The sequence below is a fragment of the Lynx canadensis genome, chromosome D1 (assembly GCF_007474595.2).
Source record: "Lynx canadensis isolate LIC74 chromosome D1, mLynCan4.pri.v2, whole genome shotgun sequence".
NCBI classification, from domain to species: domain Eukaryota; kingdom Metazoa; phylum Chordata; class Mammalia; order Carnivora; family Felidae; genus Lynx; species Lynx canadensis.
In genome coordinates this window covers 63,525,185-63,549,410 of record NC_044312.2, presented here as the reverse complement: position 1 = coordinate 63,549,410, position 24,226 = coordinate 63,525,185, and the positions used below count along the sequence as shown (strand labels likewise).

General features: G+C 41.4%; 1 protein-coding gene across 1 annotated transcript in view; it reads right to left on the bottom strand.

Annotated features, from left to right (window-relative positions):
• DNHD1 (dynein heavy chain domain 1) overlaps positions 1-24,226 on the bottom strand; it is an 80,533-nt gene that overhangs the window by 40,331 nt on the left and 15,976 nt on the right. Inside the window, exons 7-13 of the mRNA XM_032595114.1 lie at positions 18,476-18,730; positions 18,229-18,366; positions 18,039-18,090; positions 8,720-8,985; positions 8,386-8,629; positions 1,036-1,193; positions 83-575 (exon numbers count right to left, since the gene is read on the bottom strand). Coding sequence (XP_032451005.1) covers positions 83-575; positions 1,036-1,193; positions 8,386-8,629; positions 8,720-8,985; positions 18,039-18,090; positions 18,229-18,366; positions 18,476-18,730 — 1,606 coding nt within the window. The remainder of the gene's footprint in view (positions 1-82; positions 576-1,035; positions 1,194-8,385; positions 8,630-8,719; positions 8,986-18,038; positions 18,091-18,228; positions 18,367-18,475; positions 18,731-24,226) is intronic.

The following is a 24,226-nucleotide window of genomic DNA, read 5'->3' as shown; positions in this document are numbered from 1 at the left end:
GGACACTCAGGATACAGGACCCTTATCTCAGTTGATGGGTCTCTCACAGGATGGTGGTAGAGGGAGCAGGGATCCTCAGTACCGGTGAAGGTGGCATAGGCATGGTGCAGTTCACTGAGGTGACTGGCTGTGTTCTGGAACTGACGCTCCAGGGAAATGAGCTGACGCTCCATGCTCCTCTGTTCTTGCGCAGGGTCCATGAAGGGGCCAGATAGGGCGTTCTCAATCAGACCTTCCAGCTCCACAAGTGCCGCTGCTATTAGCTGCTGCAGCTTGGGCACAATGGCATGTCGCTTGCTGATCAGGAACTCTGAGGCCTGGCTTTTCTCAAATTGAAATGCCTCCCACACATCCAGTAGCTGTGGGGCAAGGGGAGTGCGGTCAGGTAGGTGCGGCTGTGGGGGAGGGAGACTGGGAGGCATGGGTGACTTCCCCAACTGCCTTCTCACCGAGATGTCCAGTGCCTCATTCTCAGCACTAAAGAGGCTAAAATGGTTGCGGATGAGTTCGTGGAGTGCCCGTATGTATTCCATTCGCTTCTCCAGCTCTGCATACTGCTCGTTGGCCTGGTTCAACTGCAGGGGGCTACAACATGAGACCGGCACCCCCACAACCCTGTGCACCAGTTTGGGCTCATTCTGAGGGGAGCTCCCATCTTCTAGGGGCCCCAGACCCCAACAGCCACCTTTACCCAACTGGGATCAGGGGCATTGTGGGATCAGATCCCATCTGACCCAGGTCTCTCTGAAGACAGCAGGCTCCTCCCCCACCAACTCATTACCCTGATGACAGGGTGATAGATCCCTAGCTGACTGTCACAGAGTCTCTCTCACACCAGGGCTTCTCTCTGACATGAGGAAACTGAGGGCCACGAGAACAGAGTGAGAGTTAGTAAGGACAGATCACATATGTGAGCACAGTTTAGAAGCATCAAGCCCCAATGGGAGCTCAGCAGAGACCTGAAGAGAGTGTGTTGAGCATGTGAGCAAGATGGGCCCCTGGATAAGCTGGGAAGGAAGGATGAGAAAAGCCCACCTTCTGGGAGCACCGTGCAATGGTATGAATGTCTGAGTTGATGGTTTGGAAGACCTCCGTGAAATCTGTGAGCTCCGTTATTAGTTGCTGACTGCGGGTCCAGCACTCATTCTGTACATGTGTAAGAATGTCCTTCCTGACGCCATCCAGCTTGGATTCTGAAGACAGGAGAAGGTTCGGTGTTAGGAGGTACATGAAAGAGGAGGGGTGCTGGTCAAGCGCTGTGGGTCCACAGTGGGGGAGGGGTAATGGGGAAGCCAGACCACAAATTGATTCCCTGACTCAGTGAACACTTACTGGACCCCCGCCCAGTGTCTGGCCAGCTGCTATCCACTGGTGCTATCCACAGCTACTAAAGGCTATGCTGGACACCGGGAGACCAGAGTGGGTGGGTGAGACAGAAAATGTTCCCACCCTCAGAAGTTCACAACATGGTGGCAGAGATAGACAAACAAATGGACAATCACAAACCAGTGCGATAAATGCTCTTCAAGTGCCCACCTCTTCAAGTGAAAGGAGAGGAGACCTGAGGAAGCTGGGAAAGGCCTCCTCCAGCAGGGAACACTGGAGCTGAATGCTGTGAGGAGCTAAGGCTCCAGGGGCAAAGGCATGCCAAGCAGATGAAATAGCACGTGTAAAGGCACGGGAATGACATGCTCACGAATAGTAGAACAACCTATCCAGATAAAAGTTTTCTGTTTGGGGAGTCTTAGTGGCTTTGCTCTAGTAGAAGAAGTAGCAAGAAGAATGTGTAATCTGCGTTTTGTTTTTAAGGATTAGAAAAAAAGGAAAAAAGAAGATGTCAGGTGGATATGGGGCTTAGAAGGTAATATTGGAGGCTGCCTTTGGTGATATGAGCAACTCCACTGTTTCCAAGGGCAGGAACAGCACCAGTATGATGCCTCACCAAATCACTAACACCACTAAAGTAACACTTTATAAGAAGCATCATTATTTTATATACCATGCAAAAAGAAAAAAACAATGCCATCTGGACTCTGACATGCTATCAATCATAATACACCTCTTAAGTTCAGAGATGTTAAAATATGCCCAGGACAGCAAAATACAATACAGAAATATGATACGCAGTATACCACGAAATACAGTATAGAATGCTTGCTTACTACATGCCATATGCAATGTCAACTACTTTGCTTATGTTAGTCCTTTCAATACTCACAAAACCCTTTGAGGTAGATACTATTATTGTCCCTGTTTTACAGATAAGCAAACTGAGCCTCAGGAGAGGTTCAATAGCTTTATCAATATCACATAATGTCAACAAAAGTCCAGGACAAGATGACTTCATAAGCAAATTCTACCAAATATTTAAAGAAGAGTTAATACCTATTCTTCTCAAACTATTCCAAAAAATAGAAAAGGAAGGAAAACTTCTAAATGTATCCTATGATGGCAGCATTACCCTGACACCAAAATCAGATAAAGACACCACTAAAAAAGAGAACTGCAGGTCAATATCCCTGAACACATGTGCACAAATTCTCAATTAAATACTACCAAACTGAATCCAACAATACATTAAAAAAATCATTCACCTCGATCAAGTGGGATTTATTCCTAGGTTGCAAAGGTGGTTCAATATTCACAGATCAATCAATGTGGTACATCACATTAATAAAAGAACGATATGATCATTTCATTAGATGCAGAAGAAGCATTTGACAAGGTATAATATCCATTCATGATAAAAACCCTTAACAAAGTAGATTTGGAAGGAACATACCTCAATATAATAAAGACCATATATGAAAAACTGAAAGCTAGTATCATCCTAAATGGGGGGAAAAGTGAGCGGTTTTCCACTACAGTCCATTCTCAACATTTTTATTCTACATAGTACTGGAAGTCCTAGCCATAGCTATCAGACAACAAAAGGAAATAAGAAGGCATCCAAATAGCCAAGGAAGAAGTAAAACTTTCACTATTTATAGATGACATGATACTATATATACAAAACCTGAGGAGCACCTGGGTGGCTCAGTCCATTGAGCGTCCAACACTCAATTTCAACACTTGATTTCAGCTCAGGTCATGATCTCATGGTTCCTGAGTTTAAGCCCCACCTCCAGCTCCCTCCACATTGAGCTCTGCACTGACAGTGTAGAGCCTGCTTGAGATTCAATCTCCTGCCCCTCCCCAACTTGCACGCATGCACATGTGCTCTCTCTATATATAGATAAATTTTTAAAAATTAAAAAAAAAAAAAAAGAAAACCCAAAAGACCACTAAAAAACTGCTAGATCTGAGAAACAAATTCAGTAAAGTCTCAGGATATAAAATCAACATACAGAAATCTATTGCATTTCTATACATCAGCAAAGAAGCAGCAGAAAGAAAAATTAAGGAATTAATCCCACTTATAGCTGCACCAAAAACAATAAGATACCTAGGAATAGACTTAACGAAAGAGGTGAAAGATCTGTATTCTGAAAACTATAAAACACTGATGAAAGAAACTGAAGCTGACACAAAGAAATGGAAAGACATCCCATGCTTGTGAATTCAAAGAACAAATATTGTTAAAATGTCTATACTACCCAAAGCAATCTACACATTTAATGCAATCCCTATCAAAATACCAATAGCATCTTTCACAGAGCTAGAACCAACAATCTTAAAATTTTTATGGAACCACAAAAGACCCAGAATAGCCAAGGCAATCTTGAAAAAGAAAAGCAAAGTTGGAGGCATCACAATTCTGGACTTCAAGTTACATTACAAAGCAGTAATTTAGTAATCAAAGCAGTATGGTACTGGCATAAAAATAGACACATAGATCAATGGAACAGAATAGAAAATCCAGAAATGAACCCACAGCTGTATGGCCAATTAACCTTCAACAAAGCAGGAAAGAATATCCAATGGGAAAAAGACTGTCTCTTCAACAAGTAGTGTGGGAAAACTGGACAGCTACATGCAAAAAAGTGAAACTAGACTACATTCTTATACCATACACATAAATAAATTCAAAATAAATTAAAGACCTAAATGTGAGACCTGAAACCATAAAAATCCTAGAAGAGAATACAGGCAGTAACCTCTTTGACATTGGCCATAGCAACTTCTTTTTAGATATATCTTCTGAGGCAAGAGAAACAAAAGCAAAAATAAACTATTGGGACTTCATCAAAATAAAAAGCTTCTGCACAAGAAAGGAAAACAATCAACAAAGCTAAAAGGCAACTTACAGAATAGAGATGATTTTTGCAAATGACATATCTGATAAATGTAAAATATATATATAATTCTTTATATAACACAACATAGTTAATTTATATTTATAATAATAATTTATAATTCTTATAAAACACAACACTCCAAAAATGAATACTCCAATTAAGAAATGGGCAGAAGACATGAATAGACATTTTTCCAAAAAAAGACATTCAGAAGGGTAACAGGCACATAAAAAAATGTTCATCATCACTCATCATCAGTGAAATGCAAGTCAAAACTATGAGATATCACCTCACACCTGTCAGAATGGCTAAAATCAAGAAACCACAAGTCTTGGTGATGATGTGGAGAAGGGGGAACTCAATTACACTGTTGGTAGGAATGCAAACTGTTGCAGCCACTGTAGGAAACAGTATGGAGGTTCCTCGAAAAGTTAAAAATAGAACTACCCTATGATCCAGCAATCACACTACTGAGCATTTACTCAAAATATACAAAAATACTAATTCAAAGGGATATATGCATCCCAGTGTTTACAGCAGCATTATCTACAATAGCCAAATTATAGAAGCAGCCCAAGTTCCATCCATTGATGAATGGGTAAAGAAGATGTGGTGTGTGTGTGTGTATAGAATAAAATATTATATATTATTATATTATATATGATTTATGTTAAATAAATTATATCATATCATCTTATTCAGCCATAAAAAGAATGAAATCTTGTCATTTGCAACAATATGGATGGAGCTAGAATACTATGCTAAGCAAAGTAAGTCAGTTGGAGAGAGACAAATACAATATGTTTTCACTCCTATATGGAATTTAAGAAACAAAACAAATGAGCAAAGGAAAAAAAAAGAGAAAGAAAGGCAAACCAAGAAACAGACTCTTAACTGTATAGAGAAGAAACTGATGGTTGCCAGAAGGGAAGTGGGTGAGGGGATCGTTTAAACAGGTGATGGGGATTAAGGAGTGCACTTGTGATGAGCACTGGGTGCTGCAAAGAAGTGCCGAATCGCTATATTTTACACCTGAAATTAATGTTACACTGTATGTTAACTACCCAGAATTTAAATAAAAACTTAAAAAGTATATCACACAGTGGCAGGGCAAATAGTCAAACTGAGGCAGCCTGGCGCCATTCTGTTCTATTTTATGTTTTGAGGGGTGAAAATAAACTGACTTATCCTCTATGAGCATCTCTGCAACTAGAAAGTGAGGTAGTGAGTTCCAGGGACAGATAATTGAGACACACTGGGTATGACCCATCTGGAGCTTCGAAGGAAGTAACCAATAGGACTCAATACCAAGAAATGAGACTGAGAAAACCAAGAGAGAGGGAAGCCATGGAGGGACATCCAAGGTTGAACAGAACACAAGGAAGAGAACATCTCCTTTTTCAGACTATCCCTGTGCCCTCTAGCAGTAGCTAGGCTGTTGCAATTGTGCTGCTTAAAAAAATTTTTTTTTAAATCTTTATCTTTGAAAGAGAGACAGCACGTGAGTAGGGGAAGAGCAGAGAGAGAGGAAGATACAGAATCTGAAGCAGGCTTCAGGCTCTGAGATGTCAGCACAGAGCCCGACATGGGGCTTAAACTCACAAACTGTGAGATCACGACCTGAGCCAAAGTCAGACGCTTAACTGACTGAGCCACCCAGGTACCCCTGTGCTGCTTTTTAGACCAGCAGTATCAGGCAGGTGATGGCAGAAAGGAGCTCAACAGCGACATCATATGGTGTAAATCAGCGACAGACTGAAAATACCAGAGGGCTGCTGGGGGTTAGAAGTTGGAGATGGATGGGAAGACAGATTTGAGAGATATTTAGGAGGTAGAAGAATGGAAGAGATTTGGTGACAGGTTGTATGTGGTGGAGTTAGGGAGAAGGAAGAATAAATGATGAACACTAACTCACAAGAGTGAATAATTATGTCATTCACAGTGCAGGGAAGCCCAGGCAGAAGACGAACAGAGTTGGAGGACAAGTAGACAAAATTAGATCACAAGAAGAATGAGAGTAGACAGAAGGGGATAAGGTTAAATGAAAAAATTAAGCACCTGTTGCATGCCTTATTCAATGCTAAAAACACTGCAAAAAATATCTCATTTGCTCCTCCTTATCATAACCCTGTGGGTGACTGCATTATCACGTCCATGTTACAAATAAATGAACTGAACAGTGACCTGAGGTCACACAAGCCAGTGAAAAGCAGAGCCATGATTCTGAACCCCATGGTTTTCTTGAAGAGGCCAGCTGATCTTGGACTAAGGACGAAGAATCTAACAAACTAGAAAGAACAGAGGCTTCCTGAACAACATTGGAGCAAAGCCAAGGTCAGAAAGAAGGTAGGCTAACCACAGGCCCTCCCTGTTCCTCCCATGACAGCCTGAATCCCCTATACATTTAGGTGGGGTTGAGGGAGGGCAAAGTGGGGAGTTTGTGGCCCAAAAGCTACATAATTTGGCATTGCTTTTATTTGTTGAAAAGGAAAGACAAGGAGGGTGAGGCAGGCAAGGACTTTCAAGAAATCTCTTTCAGAGCCACCCAAAGCCACCCACCTTCATAAAGAAAGCAGCCCTGGGGACCATGGGTCTGATAGAACATTCTCTCTGCAGGAAGCAGACACTATTGGTTATTGGGAGCTAGGTGAGAAAATGGAACCACCTTTCTGTTTCCTAGAAGTACAAATCAATGGCTTCCCAATCTACCCCACTGTGAACCTTTCTAAGACCAGTTTCTAGGCAGAGACACTTTAGCTAGTAAACAATAGCATTAGACATCCTTCCCATTGGAAGGGGGGGGGGGGGAAGAGGACCAAAACTAGGTTTTAAACCAGATTTCTCAGAGACCCAGAGAGACCAACAACTGGGCCTTGGTCTAGTGGGGGTAGATAAGAGACAAGAGGGAAACTGAGATGGTTGAGGAGGAAACAGATTGCAGAATGGGTTTCAGCTCCACCTTCCATGTGGAACTTAGGGAAGATACCACCTTGCAGATTGCCCACATGCTAACATGAGATATCCATAGCAGAGTAGAAATCATGTGATGTGTTGCAGCAGAAAGAGGGCTAAATACAATGCTTCCAAAGTCCCCCACAACTTCCAAATGGCAGGGGATACGTAAGATATAATAGAGATTTAATAACCAGTGGGCCTGGATGGGTTCCAATGTAGAGGGGTGAGGGACCCTGAAGCAGAAGCTATGGGAGTGGCCAGCCCAAGACAAAGATCGAATGAAGGGTTGACTAAAATCCCATGGATCTGCAAAGCCAGCAGGATCCAATGCAGGGCTGAGTTAGCAAAGGTAGACATTCTGAGCTCCTACTAGCCAAGAGAACACACACAGTTACACTAGCTCAGGCCATAGCTGCACCAGAAGCAGCAAAGTCAGAAGGAGGGCAGAGACCAGGAATGGATATATCACACCTCAGTAAGGGTTGACAGAAGCCAGCAAAGAAGAGCACACAGCCCAGCAGCCCTCTCCAATGCCAGCTGCCACCTTGGGGAGGAAGAGGAGCAGAGGACACTTGAGAATAAAAACAACCCAGAACTGTAGTACGAATTTTGAATTGACCAAATACCCAAAATAGACTGAGTTAAACCAAAAGTGCTGCTTTAAATGAAAAGTGCTTTCATTTTCAATTGGAATACATTCTTTCGCCATCTGCAGAAGTTAGGACTACAGAGTAAGAGGACATCAGTTAAGGAGACTAACATTTTATACATGCAAATTATAGTGTCAATTTTGACTCTGCTGCGTGTGGGGAAGGGCACTCTTGATTCCTGAGAATATCTGCAAAGAAACTGAGCTCACTAGCCTAAGGAGTAGGCTAAGATTTTTCTCATTCACATTTGGTTTGAATTACTTCCATGCCAGAAAAATAGAAAGTGTCAGGTGACAGAAACATGTTTCCCACAGAGCATGGGGAATGAGTAGCGCCAAAACAGATGGAGAGGCTATCATCTGTAATGATCACACCTTTACTTGCAAAGGGAAGGGGCTGGGACCTGGGACTTTAGGAGGCTCTAGAGGTCCAATGAGGGGCCTTCACCAAAAGTCCTTGAAGGACATTTCCAGGCCCAAGGAGGGCCATGCGGATGAGATAAGGAAGGTGGAAGGAAAGGAAAGAGGATAAGCAGCACTCACCCATCTCTGCCTGTATGTGATAGCAGTTCAGCTGCAGCAATCTGCCTGTTGTGATCAACTTCTTAGGTATATTGGAGACATCAGTCTGCCACATGTTCACGCGGCTCACCAGCATCATGTAGTTCTTGATGGGACAACCTCTCATGGACTCCAGCTTCTGAGGCCCCCAGGCTTGCAGGAACTCATGAATGCCTGTCATCCAGTGATGTTCCTTGCAGAATTCCTTCACCTCCCACAGCATGCCCTAGGTACAGACAAGGTGCTTAGGGCAGAGGTGGGTGGCTATGATTGGAATTAGTGGGCATGACCCCACTGCTTAAACCTCTTTTCTCACCTCCAGCAAGGCCTGCTGCAGAGTCAGTGCCTGCTGGATTCGAGGACTGTTGTCCAGGTCTTCTTGCAGCTGCTTATAATTGGGGGGCAAGTACTGACCCCGCAGCCGGCACCCACGGACCTCCAGGGCTTCAGTAACTGTGTGAGACTTCCAGGGCCACACCAATCCTATATTTGGGCCACAAAAGATGTGCACAGCATCGCTAGGCTGGCCCTGGAGCTTGGGCATGATGAATTCCTTGTTTGAGTCCTCCTCTTCCTCTTCTTCTAATGGGACACATGCCAAAATTGTCCATGAGTGCCCTTCAGGGCCTCCACACAACCTCTCTCCCTACCTGAGTGTGTACATTACACACACACACACACACACACACACTCCCTGCTCCTGAGTGAGTTTACACATACATCTATATCACAAGCACCAACCCACTGAGGGAATTTACTAGTTATGGCTCAGGTTCAGAAAACAGAATTTAGTTAGTATAAGCAGAAAGGGAATTGTTATGGGATATTAAATGAGTTGCAAATAGTTGGAAAGGCTGACAAACAAAAACACTCGAGGCTGAGTATCTATGGCTCTGTGCTGCCTGGCAAATTGGGATGTCACTGCCATAACAGCAGCTACAAAAGCACACTACCTCTATTATGATCTCCTCCAGCAGAATGGATGGCATATGTGTTGGCTCTCTCCCCCTCTTACCTTAATTCTGAACTGAAATCTCTTGCAGATCTCAAGCACATACAACATCTAGCTATAAGGAGATATGGGAAAAACTCCAGCCTCTGTGGAACAGAGGAAGAGGTGGCAAAGATGTTGAACATGCCAGTCCTCAGTATGTCTTAAGGAATATCCTTGAGCCTGGCTTTTCCTTTAACTTCTTAGAAACCGGCTAAGTGCCAATTTCGGTATTTGTGTTAAAACTTTGTGCAAAAAGAGGTTGATGGGCACCTGGCTGGCTCTGTCAGTTAAGCATCCCACTTTGGCTCAGGTCATGATCTCACGATTCATGAGTTCGAGGCCCACACTGGGCTCTCTGCTGTCGGCACAGAGCCTGTTTCGTATCCTCTGTCCCCCTCTCTGCCCCTCCCCCACATGCACTCTCTCTGTCTCTCACACAAAAAATAAATAAACTGAAAAAGAAAGGTGGGGGGAAGCATTGAAATGTTCAGAAATTAGATGCATAGTACCAACACCTAAACATACAGTGCCCCTCCCCCCACCCAACAAGTCTCAGTCCTCAGGTCTCTTCTCTTCTCCATCTGTAGTTTCTAGGAGAACTCATCCAGTTTCATGGTTTTAAATACCATCTATTTGTTCTCAAATTTATGTCTATTTCAGATCTCTCACTGAATCCCAATCCCATTTAAACAATTGCCTATTCCACATCTCTACTTGGATGTCTATCATGTACCTCAAGGGGCTCCTGGATGGCTCATTCGGTTAAGCATCCAACTTTGGCTCAGGTCATGATTTCACGGTTTGTGAGTTTGAGCCTATGTCAGGCTCTTTGCTGACAGCTCAGAACCTGGAGCCTGCTTCAGATTCTGTGTCTCCCTCTCTCTCTGCCCCTCCCTGGCTCACATTCTGTCTCTCTCTCTCTCTCTCTCTCTCTCTCTCTCTTTCTCTCTCTGTCTCAAAAATGAATAAATGTTAAAAATTAAAAAAAAAAAGATCTCTGATTTCTCCCTTACCCCAGACTACTCTACTTGCAGTCTTCCAACTTCAGTAAATGGGAACACCATCCTTCCACTTGCTCCAGTCAAAAACTTGAGTTATCTTTGACTCTTAACCTAACATACAACAAACCCAACCATCACAAAATCCCACTGAGTCTACATTAAAAATATATCCAGAATCCAACCAACTCTCATCACCATTACCACCACCTGCCCCCTTACCTCAGCCCAAGTCACTATTAGATTTTCAGTTAGAAGGGCATTACTGCAATGCCCTTCTAACTCATCTCCCTGCTTTGGGCCCTTGCTTCCAACACCTTACAGTCTCTGCCTCACATAACATCAAGAACGACCCTTTAAAAATAATACTAGGAGGGATTCTGGAAAAATGGTGGGAGTGACAGCACAATTTTGAAATCTCTCCCAAATTCCCACATAAAAGGACATAAAAGTGACAGATCAATTAGACAGTAAAACCCCAAACCCAATGATAACACTTTAGTGAAAATGGGGCTAAGAGATCCTTACAAACCCCAAAATGCAAGTGGGTGGGGACAAAGCACCTACAGCCTCAAGAGTTACATGGCATTGTCATTTGTAGGGGAGGAAGCAGAGGGGAATAAAGACACAACTGACAGACCTGAGACTAGGAAAACTCCAATACAGCCCAAAGGCATTTCCTGGGGATCAGAGGGCAAATCTGAGAACAGGAGGTGAAAGTGGAGGGAGTTTTCCCACTCCAAAAGCAATGAAGTCTGTAGGAGCTGAAGCAATCTATGCCCGATGGACTCCTGAAACCAACTGGCCAGGGTCCCTTCTGGGACAGAGCTTGACAAGAAGGAGAAAGTGCTGGGGGTGGAATTAAAACTGAGCAGAGTGGAAGCAATAGAGAAAAAGAGAAAAGGTCCAGACAAAACTGGAAGAGCAAAACAGAAACCAGGAAATCTCAGAATGCTGGCCACCAGTTTTTGAACACTACAGAAAAACAATAGAAAAGGAAACAGAGAGGTTAGAAAGCCAGTTTGAACCTCACCTCTTCCTAAAAGTTCAGAAAAGCCATTTTTTCAAAGGTGAGCAACAGAAAAGTATCAACATCAAACTCGTACAAAACTTTTATAAGAAAAAAGAATCCAGACAGAATAACATCTTTAAAGACAATGGAAACATATCAAGAAACAGTAAAACAAGCCCATTGCAAAACAAGATAAAAGACACTAGGAAAGTTATATAAATCATGAAAGAAGAACACATATCAGAATTAGAAAAATTCAGAAATCATTTGATAGAACTCAGGAAATGATTAGAAATAAAGGGAAAAATCATTTCAGAATGGAAACTTAACTTAAAAGGAATTTGAGAGCAAAGAAACTTAACAGGTAATACCTTAAGAGAAATAAAATGTAAAAAAAGGATAACTATAAAATAAAAAGGAAATAGAGGTTGTTTTTTTTTTTTTTTAATTTCAAGATAAAGGGACAAATATTTGGGATAGATGATAAGGATCTAACATACATGTAACAGGAGTCCCTAAAGAAAAAACCAAAGCAAGGGAAGAGATCAATACTAAAAAACTTCAAGAAAACTTTCCTGAAATAAAAAAGACATAAGGGGCGCCTGGGTGGCGCAGTCGGTTAAGCGTCCGACTTCAGCCAGGTCACGATCTCGCGGTCCGTGAGTTCGAGCCCCGCGTCGGGCTCTGGGCTGTTGGCCCAGAGCCTGGAGCCTGTTTCCGATTCTGTGTCTCCCTCTCTCTCTGCCCCTCCCCCGTTCATGCTCTGTCTCTCTCTGTCCCAAAAAATAAATAAACGTTGAAAAAAAAAATTAAAAAAAAAAAAGACGTAAAATTACATTTTGAAAGAGCATACCTGAGAATACTGCCTCAGAATGTTCAATAACAAGCATACTCTACTAAAATTACTGAATTTCAAGAAAAAAAGAAAAGAAATGTTTCAGGCATCCAGGCAAAAGGGGAAATAAAATTTTGCTTCCACAAGCCCTTCCTGAGGAATCTAAAGAGAATTAGCTTCAGACAAACAAAATTACTGAGAGACTGATCAACACAGACTGCTTAAATACATTGTTGCTTGTAGAGCTAAAATTAAATGAGATTTTACTAAATATCAGTTACTAGAAGGGAAACAATATAGTATGAAATGATGCTGTGGAGAATGCTGGTAATTCTCTTGCTTGCCAGGTTTTGAGAATGGAAGACTAGAACCTTGGAAGGCATGTTGGCTGACGACCCAGTAGCTATTCCCTTCTCCCTTCTTCTGTGGTGGTAGAGTCCATCTTCCACGAGAAACTAGAAATGTCAGCCATTTGACTTCCCAGCCCTTCTTGCTGCTGGAGGTAGCCACATGACCTAGATCTTTACAATGAGATGTAGAAGTGTGTCTGCTGGGGAGTTTCTGGAAAAGATTTCCTTTCCTGATAAAATGTGAGAGTTAGAAAAAAAAATAGTTTCAGGGGCACCTGGGTGGCTCAGTCGGTTAAGCTTCCGACTTCAGCTCAGGTCACGATCTCGCGGTCCGTGAGTTCGAGCCCCGCGTCGGGCTCTGGGCTGATGGCTCAGAGCCTGGAGCCTGTTTCCGATTCTGTGTCTCCCTCTCTCTCTGCCCCTCCCCCGTTCATGCTCTGTCTCTCTCTGTCCCAAAAATAAATAAAACGTTGAAAAAAAAATAGTTTCAAACAGAGAGGGAGGCAAATGATAAGAGACTCTTAGATACAGAGAACAAACTAAGGGTTGATGGGAAGGGTGGAGGGGTGGGGAAATGGGTGATGGGCATTGAGGAGGGCACTTGCTGGGATGAGCACTGGGTGCTGTATGTAAGCGATGAATCATGGGAATCTACTCCCGAAGCCAAGGGCACACTGTATACACTGTATGTTAGCTAACTTGACAATAAATTATTTAAAATAATAATGATAATAAAACCTTTAAAAATATTTTTTAAAATGTGAGTCGGGCAGGAAGAGCTCTCCCTCCAGTGTTTGTTTCCCTTTCCCCTGATTTTGCTTAAGAATGGGATGCTTGGAGTTGGAGCTTGTCTTGCATTTATAAGGCAATAAGCCTAAGGATGAAAAAAACTTTTTTTTTTTTAGTTTAATCTATTTGAGACAGCCAGAGACAGCACAAGTGGGAGAGAGACAGAGAGAGAGGAGGAGAGAGAGAGAATCCCAAGCAAGCTCTACCCTTCCAGCCAGTGCAGAGCCTGACACAGGGCTCAAACTCACGAAACTGTGAGATTATGATCTGAGCCAAAATCAAGAGTTGGATGCTCAATCAACTGACCCACTCAGGCGCCCTGAAAAAACTTTTTTGATTACAGCCTCCCGTACCACACACACCCCTCTAAGAGGCTCTGCCCTTACCTATAGCTAAAACCAGAAAGGAGCAGGGGACAGATGTGAGGAACCTGATACTTGATGACATTTTTGAGCCACTGAAACAACCTGGAAGCACCTACCTGGAGACCTCTCATTATGTGAGAATTGTTTTCACTGTTAGGCTACTCTCAGGACTTCTGTTACTTCCAGCTAAAAGCATTCTCGGTGACTCAGAATTCAAACACATAAGCAAAGTCAAAAGACAAAGAGAAATAAAGCCTCAATGACATTGCCTGGGTGCTGAATCCAGCTCAGCCTGAATCCAGCTGCATCCATGTATTTTTTTAGTTATGGGAGCCAATAAATTCCCCTTTTTGCTTACGTAGCTCTGAGCTAGAAACATGTTATCCAAACCCAACTTGCACATTTAGGCCTACATAATGTAGGTTTATAGCCAATACAAGCATAGCTAAAGATTGGAGCCTCCTCTACTATACATACCCTTCTAAGAGGATCTGCTGTTACCTGTAGCTAAAACCAACTAGTTTGTAACACAACCCATTCCCCTTCCCAGAGCTAATGGATATGTGGTTCTCTCTATAGGGTAGGTTAAATCAATCATATTCCTTCTCTTGAAAATTTGAAATAAGTCAGTCACACATACAGGAAAACTTAACTGACAGATCATCTAGAGTCAAGGATGGGGTTGGTACCACAGGACGCCCAAGTCATTTGGAAGCAATAGTTATAAGGGAGCAGAAAGTTCAAAGAAAGCAGAGACAGCTAGTTTTAGGAGAGAATCAGGGGAACTGGGAAGAAGCACAGAGAGAAGTAGAGATAAAAGGATAAGCAGCAATTTGAGAGATGTGGCTCTCTTCCTGACTTTCTAGTCTCCATTTCTGTGAAGAGTGGTGCTATTATATCTTTTCTGCCTTTGAATTTGGTAACTTTCTGTTTTGTGAGCTCCAAAACACGAGACAAGGTTGAAGAACTATGATTGAAGGTACCAAGACCCACAGGAGCACTCAAGCAATACGGTGCGATACAGTCAATTCCTGTGTGATTCTGGGCCATGGAAAGAAAAGCTAGTGTATTTTTAATACAACTTGGTGAATGTAATATCCCAACAAAACAAAACAGAAATCACTAACAACTTCATAGCCAAGTGAAAGAAAGAGTCAAATAAAGCTTTCTTATGATAAGAAATATGATATCAATTAAATCAAAGAAACATAAATTACCTGTCACCACTGAGGGATTTGGGCTTCAATTTAAAATAGATATGTATCAGTATAATGTGTGTGTCTGTGTGTGTGTGTGTGTGTGTGTGTGTGTGTGTGTGTATAAGTCAACCTGGAGCTGCATTTTTAAATATCAATCTAACTGTGAAAAACCAAATAATGTAGACCTTTACTGTAGGTTTCCTTGAATGAGTCACTCAGACTGCTGCTTAGTCCACAGAGCAGCAAAATCTTCTCGTCAAACATATTTATATACTTTTCATGTCTTCAGTGTTTCTTACAGGATGATTGGGAAAAAAGTGTCTCTTCTCTTCCATTTCTGGTCTACTCACTGTTACAATCCTTACCTCTATTCTTCCTCTTGCTGGTCATACTCGTTATGTGTCACACTCCCAAGAGACCCTTCCTGCCACATGTAGCCCCTTGGCCAAAATATACAGTAAGGACAGTTTAATTGTTTACATTCTATCTCTACGCTAACTTCAACACCACCCCAACCAAAACATACAGGAAAGAGTTTATAATAAAAATGGAGCAATCCTTTGTCCCTTCTCAATGTAACAGATTTATCTTACCACAGATATCAAAAAGATACACTGATCTGGGTAAAGTTAACATAAGAACCTTAAGTTCCTGAACTTGACACCTGCCAGATGAGAAGAATCATTATCTGATTGTATTTTCCTAGTTTTAAACTGCTCAAAATTCCTGAAACGATTGTAAGGGTAACAATATTGATCATCTTTTTTTGGTTCTAGTACTAAGACTGTTCTTTGGAAAATGTTGGAGAATGAAGCTTAAAGACTGCAAGACATGTTGCAACTATGTTATTAGTAATAGATTGAGTCTTCTTCTAGGGGTCAGACTCTAGTCAGTGTGTAAGTTTCTACTGTAAGGGGCTGATTTTTCATGTTTGTATATATAAGTAGAGGTACTGAAATTATTTTGTAATTTGGCTAAAACGATGTACACATTTTGCCTCACTTAAGTAACAAATTTCTCAGATAGATGTATGTTTCTTAAACACCACTAGTTCTGTTTTAACTGCTAGATATTTAGTTTTATTAAATACTACTCCAATTTTCATCAAGAATTTAAGAAAAATCCTAAATCAGAACTTTGGTTCTAGTTCCTCCATGATATTACTTTGATTTTCCATGTTGATCTTTTTTTTTTCCTTCAAATGTTGGTTTTGAAAAATCTCAAATATGTAAGAAAGTTTAAAAGTACTACAAACCCCTTTTACCCATCCACTTTGATTCAACAATTATTAACATTTTGCCCACATTGCTTTGATTTTCCTTTTCTCTTTCCTCAAAAACATTTGAAAGTAAGATAACAAGCATCAGGACATTTCATGCCTAAATGTACCGGTCCATGGTGATCCTTTAAAAGTAGAAGGGATAGGGGCGCCTGGGTGACTCAGTCAATTGAGCGTCCAACTCTTGATTTCAGCTCAGGTCATGCATGATCCCAGGATTGTGGGATCAAGCCCTGAGTTGGGCTACTCGCTGACCGTGGAGCGTGGTTAAGAGTCTCTCCCTCTGCCCCTTCTGTGTGTGCTCTCTCTCTCTCTCACTCTCTCTCTCTCTCTCTCTCTCTCTCTCAAAAAACAAAACAAAACAAAAAAAAAGTAGACGGGATAACCCAGGACATTGCAAGTGAATATTTTCACTTTCATTAGAATTTAGAATAAAATTTTATTAAGGTTTTTGCTTGTTTTGCCATTCAAAGAAAAATACTACAATATACCAAAACATGAATTAGTAAAAAATATGAGAGAATAATGTGAAATATCTGGTTTTCCTCAGTCCTTAATACTAATAATGCTAAGAAGTTACTATCTTTAGCATGTATCATTATGTGCTGAGCACTATACTAAACATATCACCTCTTTTAATGCTGCAAGTTAGGTATTTTAACAAAAATACCTAATTCCCATTTTACAGGCTAGTAAACTAATGTGTTTGGTTCTAGAGCCCTACCTCTTTCCACTGACCATGTAAAACAAATATCAATAGTCTCTACCATTTAACCTAGATGCACTTGAGAACAAATATGCCCCAATTGGTGTGATTTGTAAAAGACATGTGCTGCTTTCAATGAACCTTCCACTTCCTTGTCATCTATTTCCTAAAATTGACTTCATGTCTTTATTTTTAAAAAATTTTTTAATGTTTATTTATTTTTGAGAGAGAGAGAGAGAGAGAGAGAGAGAGAGAGAGAGAGAGAGAGTCAGAGTGTGAGCAGGGGAGGAGCGGATAGAGAGGGAGACACAGAATCGAAGCAGGTTCCAGGCTCCAAGCTGTCAGCACAGAGCCCGACACGGGGCTCAAACTCACACACTGTGAGATCATGACCTGAGCTGAAGTCGGAGGCTCAACCAACTGAGCCACCCAGGCGCCCAACTTCATGTCTTTAAATCATCCTGCTGAAAACATACTAGTTGAGTGAAGGCGGTGGTGGGGGTTAAGTACTTACATGTCGGATGTGCCTGAATGCATGTAATAGTTTTATTTGTAACTGGGTTAGTATTGCAAATAAAGGAAATGTGAACATGTATTTCCTCCCTGATTGTTAACAAGTTTGAGGACTGAAAGCCAGTAATAACTGGTCACCATAATAGCTCAATACTAATAGATTATCTTACATGAAATGAAAAAGAGTTGTCTGAAATAAAGCAAATATCAAATAAGCAGAGTTCTTCAAGTAAATACAAATTTACTTGGCAATCAAATTTAATAGTAAACAAAATGCCATTATGACATTAGAGAGTAATTTCATGGAGTTTGAATGAATGAGAGGAAGGACAATGTACTTACATTCTTTTACACACCTCTCATTCCACTCAACTGGATGCACACACATGCACACAAGCACAGGCATGAGTGAGCAAAGACACACCCACACTCTCTAACCCCCGCCCCCCACACCTGTGTGCAGTACCCAGGTCATAGCTGCTCCCTCCACACCTAAGGCCTGACTCTGTGGCCATGCCATTGGCACTGTGCATGTGACTCTCCCTGCTCCTTCCACCCTTCCTACCTGCCTGCCTGTGTCTCCTTACTTAAATACCTTCAGAAATCAAGGAGTCCCAGGGGGTCTTCAGGTCTGTAGATTGCATTACCTTCACACCAAGGCAGGTAGAGGGGGGCAGAAACAGAAAACAAGGAACTAAGTTCAGACCAGGCTGAGAACTTCTGATTACACAGGGGATTAGAATTGGGAATTCCTGCAGCCAGCCCCCCTGCCCAGTCCAGGATACCTTCAGGGCAGAGGCCTTGACAGACTGCAGGCCCCTAGTTAGAATCTGGATCATGTTTTCAATACATGGCTCATGAGACAGCTGGCCACAATCGTCAAAGACCAGCTCTGCTGAGAGAAAGGGATTCTGCCTTGGGGCCTGTCAAGAAAGGTCATGACAGCTCGTGGGGCTACAGGTCAGTATCTGCTGTCTGCCATGTGGCCTTGACTGCCTGTCCCGCCTCCACACATGCCATCCACTCCCTTACCTGCAGGATGTTGGCCACGAAGGAGGTTATCTCCTCCTCTATGATAGACACAAGGTTCTGGCCAATCATGTGGTCCACCAGGCGGGCCAACTGTCCCAGCCGCAGCAACCACGCCTCTGTCTGCCTCAGCTTCTGCTCCAGCTGCTGGCCCTGTACCTTCTGAAGATACACCGAGAGTTGGTCAGTCCTGATCCTCTTGCAGTTTTTCAGCCGCTCCTGCAGGCCCTGTTGCATGTGATACGTATCTTCATGAACCTGTCAGAATAGAGAGTGGAAAACTCACTGGACAAAGGGAAAAGAAAACAAACTGGCTACCCGCTGGCCTGTGCAAAACTCTCGGGTCTCAGAGTCTGAAACCTAGCACCTCGATATACCCACGGAAGGCTGCTTTTTGGTAGAGATTAGCCCCTAAAATCCTTTAGTGACCAGAGAAGATGCAAAATGGAGAACATACATTGAGAGGCCACAGTGCTAATTTGATAGGCCAGGCCTGTCTGCTAAAGGCCCTAAGGATCGAACTCAGAGAGAAAATGTGTGCGTGTGTAAACAGAGAAGCTTACTAACACACAGGCTACACAAAAGAAGAGAAAGATTGGATAAGTAGGGCTCGGCAATAATTCCAGGACAAGGATTCCAATCAGCAGGGCTGGGAGGTGTGGCCTGCTGGCTAGCATAATACTCCTTACGTGACAGCAGATGCTGTCTCGGGGCACTGACAGAGGCTTTCCACTGGGGGATGAAGAATGTGGGATAAAAGTCTAAGAGCCTCTTGGTGGCTCTTTCTCACATCTGGGAGGTTGCTGACAGTTGCCACCTCTCAGGATTTGTCCTGTTGAGGAACAGAGGGGAGACACCAGGAAGACATGCTTGGCCAGATGGACCTTCTGTCCCTGAAGCTCTCCTGTCTGTTTTGATGCTCAGTAGACTCTGTGATTAGATTGTATTCTGCTCAACCTGAGCTCAAACCCCAGTCTTCTGAGACCCAGACATAAGGCACTTGAGGCCTGAGCCTCACATCATACACAAATGTGCCCTTGGGCTTGACAAGAGGTTCTCTTTCACGCTCTAGAAATACCCTCCATGCTTTGAGTGCTTCCCACTTCACAGCCCATAGTGCGACGCATCACCACTAGCTAGTTACTCGTGTCACTCGTGCACTGCACTGGCAATTCTACAAGGACGAGGCCTCTGTCACATCTTACTGCATTAATGCTTCACATAATGCCTGGCACAGGTGGTTCCACAGGACATATAAAAAGAATGTATCACTCAAGCTGAAAGGGCTTACTGAGTGCCAATTAGGATAAAACCATACACAAAGCAACAATAATTACTACACAAGTATGTAATCAGTATACATTTTTAAAGCCTCACCACTAAGGGGCAATATCTTCAATACCTTCAAAGTTCTGAGGAATTTTTTTAACCTGTAATTCTGTATCTAGCCACAGTATCACACTGAAATTTGGGGATGAATAAAGACATTTTTAGATATACAAAGACTCTAAACATTTACCATCCACAGATTCTCTCTGAAAAAAATGAAACAAAACAAACAACAGTATATTTTTGACAGAAGAAAATGAATATAAGAGCTACAAGAAGCTTTGATGAGCAAAGACATTTGTAAAACACATTGCCAGGTCTAAATGAGCAGGCTACAAAACAAGAATGTTCATAACAATCCAGAATTAAATTCCAGTAGATCTGAACATAAGTGGAATAGGGAGGGTGGAGGGTGGGGAGAGGAAGAGAGGAGAGAAAGGAAATTAGAATACAGTAAAGGTTCTTATTCTGCTAGGGAGAAAGACATGGATACAAATGCACACTTGGCATTCATTCACTCAAAACACTCGCTGAGCACCTACTATATGACATAACCTATAAGAAGCACTACAGATATATCAGTGAATGAAACAAATAAAAATCCCTACCCTCTTGGAGGTGGGGGGAGAAATACAATAATATATAATATAATAATATATAATAATAAATAAGTAATTTATATTCTATGTAAAAAGGTTATAGGTGCTATGAGCAAAGGAAACACAGAGTAGAAAAAGGGGTCAGGGATGCTGGTGATAGTGGGGGTTTGCAAGTTTAAATAGGGTGACCCAGAGAAGGCCTTCCTGACAAAGTGCTTTTAGAAAAAGACATGAAAGAGACATTGTTATAAAAGTGTAAATGGAACAGCTACATCTTTTGAGCAGGTGTATACATTTCTTACGTATGGATTCAGCTGCAAGTGAGAGAAAACTGGAAAAAAGTGCGGTTTAAGCAAGTAAAAGGTTTATTTAATGCAATAAGAAATCCCTTAATGGTATATTGGCCCAACAGTATCGATAAAAACAACACTCGTTTTGGGGCACCTGGTGGCTCAGTCGGTTAAGCGTCCGACTTTGGCTCAGGTCATGATCTCACTGTTGGTGGGGCTCAAGCCCTGCATCGGGTTCTGTGATGACAGCTCAGAACCTGGAGCCTGCTTTAGATTCTGTTTTTCCCTCACTCTGCCCCTCCCTCACTTATGCTCTGTCTCTCTCTGTCTCTCAAAAATAAAACATAAAAAAAAAAGCTCCTTTTATGTTCCTTCTCCTCCATCTTTAATATGACTTTTGCCTTTATCATTGTGTAAAAGCTTCTCTATCACCAAAAATTTCATCCAAGGGTCAGACAATAAGTCAGGAGTAAATGCTCACTATGACATCCCGGTTAGATATGCCTCTTTTAAAAAGTTTTCTCGGGGTGCCTGGGTGGCGCAGTCGGTTAAGCGTCCGACTTCAGCCAGATCACGATCTCGCGGTCCGTGAGTTCGAGCCCCGCGTCTGGCTCTGGGCTGATGGCTCAGAGCCTGGAGCCTGTTTCCGATTCTGTGTCTCCCTCTCTCTCTGCCCCTCCCCCGTTCATGCTCTGTCTCTCTCTGTCCCAAAAATAAATAAACGTTGAAAAAAAGAAAATTAAAAAAAAAAAAGTTTTCTCGGTGACTTCCACTTATGTTTCATTGCCCTGAACAGAGTTAAGTGGCTTCCTCCAGCTACAAGTTTATGAAAAGAAACAATCAAGATTCTAAAACTAAGAAGGATGAATAGGCATTGAGTGGTTCCTGGGCAACTATGAGAAAAATAAAATGTATAACATCCAAATCATTAGAGGACAATAATGGCAACAAAAATGTAAACAACCCACCAAGAGACAAGAAACACAAGGAAGAATCAACCAGAAATTGCAGGAAATAGAAAACATCAAAATAAGATGGAAAAAATAAGTCCAAACCTATCAGTCATCATAATAAATGAGATAAACATAGACTCTCAGACTAAATGTCTTCCAGCTATTTGTAAGAGATACACATAAAACAAAATAACAAAGGAAGGTTGAAAACAAACTAATAGAAAAAGATACATGGAGCAAATGCCTGATGTAGTTTACCTCAAACAAAAGAGAACTCTAGCAGGAAAGTAGTAACAGAATGCAGACTTTTCATAGCAATAAAGTCACCAAGAAATACTATTATGAATCTTTATGCATACAACATGATTTTGAAATACATGTTGCAAAATGAAAGAACATCAAGGAGAAATGAACAAATCTATAGTCATAGGAGGGGATGTTTTTAACATGCATCTCTCAGAAACTGAAAGATAAGGTGGATTAAAAAAATTATTGTGGTGGTAGAATATTTGCACAGAACAATGAGTGAGCTTGGTCTAATATATACATTTTCTTAGACTGAGTTCCCTAGAAGAAGAGCCTGAGAGAGGAATTTGGGGAAATGTGATTTATTAAAGGAATGATCTTCAGGAAACAAACCTCCAAGGGAAAGAGGGAAGCAAAACAGGAAAGGGGAAAGTGCCAAGCAAGAGCTCAGCAAAGGCTATTCTTGTTCTGATGTGGAGGGGGAGGAGGCTTTGGAATGAAGACCCTATTGTACGGCTGTCCCACCATGAGACAAGGAGCCAAAAAGAAGGCAGAGGAACTGTGACATATGAAAGAGACTATGGAGAAGTGACCATTAAATGCAGTGCACAATTTTGGACTGCATCCTGAAACAAAAACAAAAACAAAAAACAAAACAAACCCCCCCAAACCCCCCCCCAAAAAAAAACAGTTATAAAGGACATTTTTGGAATAATTCGCAAATTTCTAGGAAGGACTATGGGTTAGATAACAAAATAGTATCCAAGTGAAATCTCCTAATGTTTGATCATTGCACTGGAGTTGTGGAAGAAAATGTCCTTGTTCTTAAAGAGAAACACACTGGCATATTTAGGGGTAAGGGAACTTACCATGTGCAACTTAAAACTCTCAAATGGTTCAGGAAAATAATGTATACTTACATAGAGAAAGAAAAAGAGCAGAAATGATAAATAAGACAAACTAATAATCTGGGTAAAAGGTAAATGAGAGTTTATTATACTATCCTTGCAACTTTCCTAATAAACTTGAACTTATATCAAAATAAAAAGTTATACAAGAAAGAAGTAAGAAGAAAAAAAGAAAATGGGTTTGTCCCAGTAATGCAAAGCTGGTGTAACACCAATTATTCACCATATTAGACTAAAGGAGAAAAATTCCCATAATCGTTTAAACAGAATCAGAAAAAAAAATCACTGGACAAAATTCAACATCCATTCGTGGTAAAACCTCTTAGCAAACTAAGAATTGATGGGAACATCCTTAAAAATTGATAAAGGTTATCTACCAAACACTCACATTTTATATCATTATTTATTTAGTGTTTCGAATCTATTTTAGTTATTTAATAATGCTACAATTTATTGGGCAGCAGCATGCTTTTATTAGCACAGAGTACAGGCTTGGCTCTATAACAATTCAGTTGCCATTTGGGATGATTACTCCTTCTCCCTCTCCCCTGCGCCACCCCTCACCTTTGGGGTGACTGCCAACAGGGACAAGTTCCATTCCATTCCACACAGCAGCACAGAAAGTGGCTCTACATGTTGCATTTGCTTGTCTTTTCACTTTTCCTATGGTGCTTTTTAAAAAGTTAATTTTAATTTTTTTAATGTTTATTTATTTTTGAGAGAGAGATAGAGCATGAGTTGGGGAGGGGCAGAGAGAGAGGGAAACACAAAATCTGAAGCAGGCTCCAGGCTCTGAGCCATCAGCACAGAGCCCCACGTAGGGCTTGGACTCATGAACCATGAGATCATGACTGGAGCCAAAGTTGGACGCTCAAGCAACTGGGCACCCCAAAAAGTTAATTTTAGTACAGACAAATGTCTTGATATTTTTATGGTTTACACTTTTTAATATCTTAAGAAACCCTGAGATAATAAACATGTGATATGGTCTTCTGAAAGCTTTTTGGATTTTCTTTTCACACTTAAGTCTTTTATATACCATGAATTAATTTTTGTGTATGGTGTAGCAACTATTAGAAAACAATAATGTTTTAAAATACCATTTACAATAGCAACAAAAAGATACCAAATATCTAGTAATAAGTCTAATGAAATATATTCAAGACCTCTATAGGAAACCTATAAAACCTCAGTAGGAGAAATTAAAGAAATCAAAATACATGAAGATATCCATGTATATGAATTAGAAAATGAAATATTAAGATATCAATTCTCCCTCAAATTGATATACAAATTTAAAACAAGCCAATAAAAAAAATCCCAGCAAATTATTTTGTGGAAATTAGCAAGCTGATTCTAAACTTGATATGGAAATTTAAAGACCCTAGCACAGCCAGGGAAATCTTGTATAATAAAAAGTTATAGAACC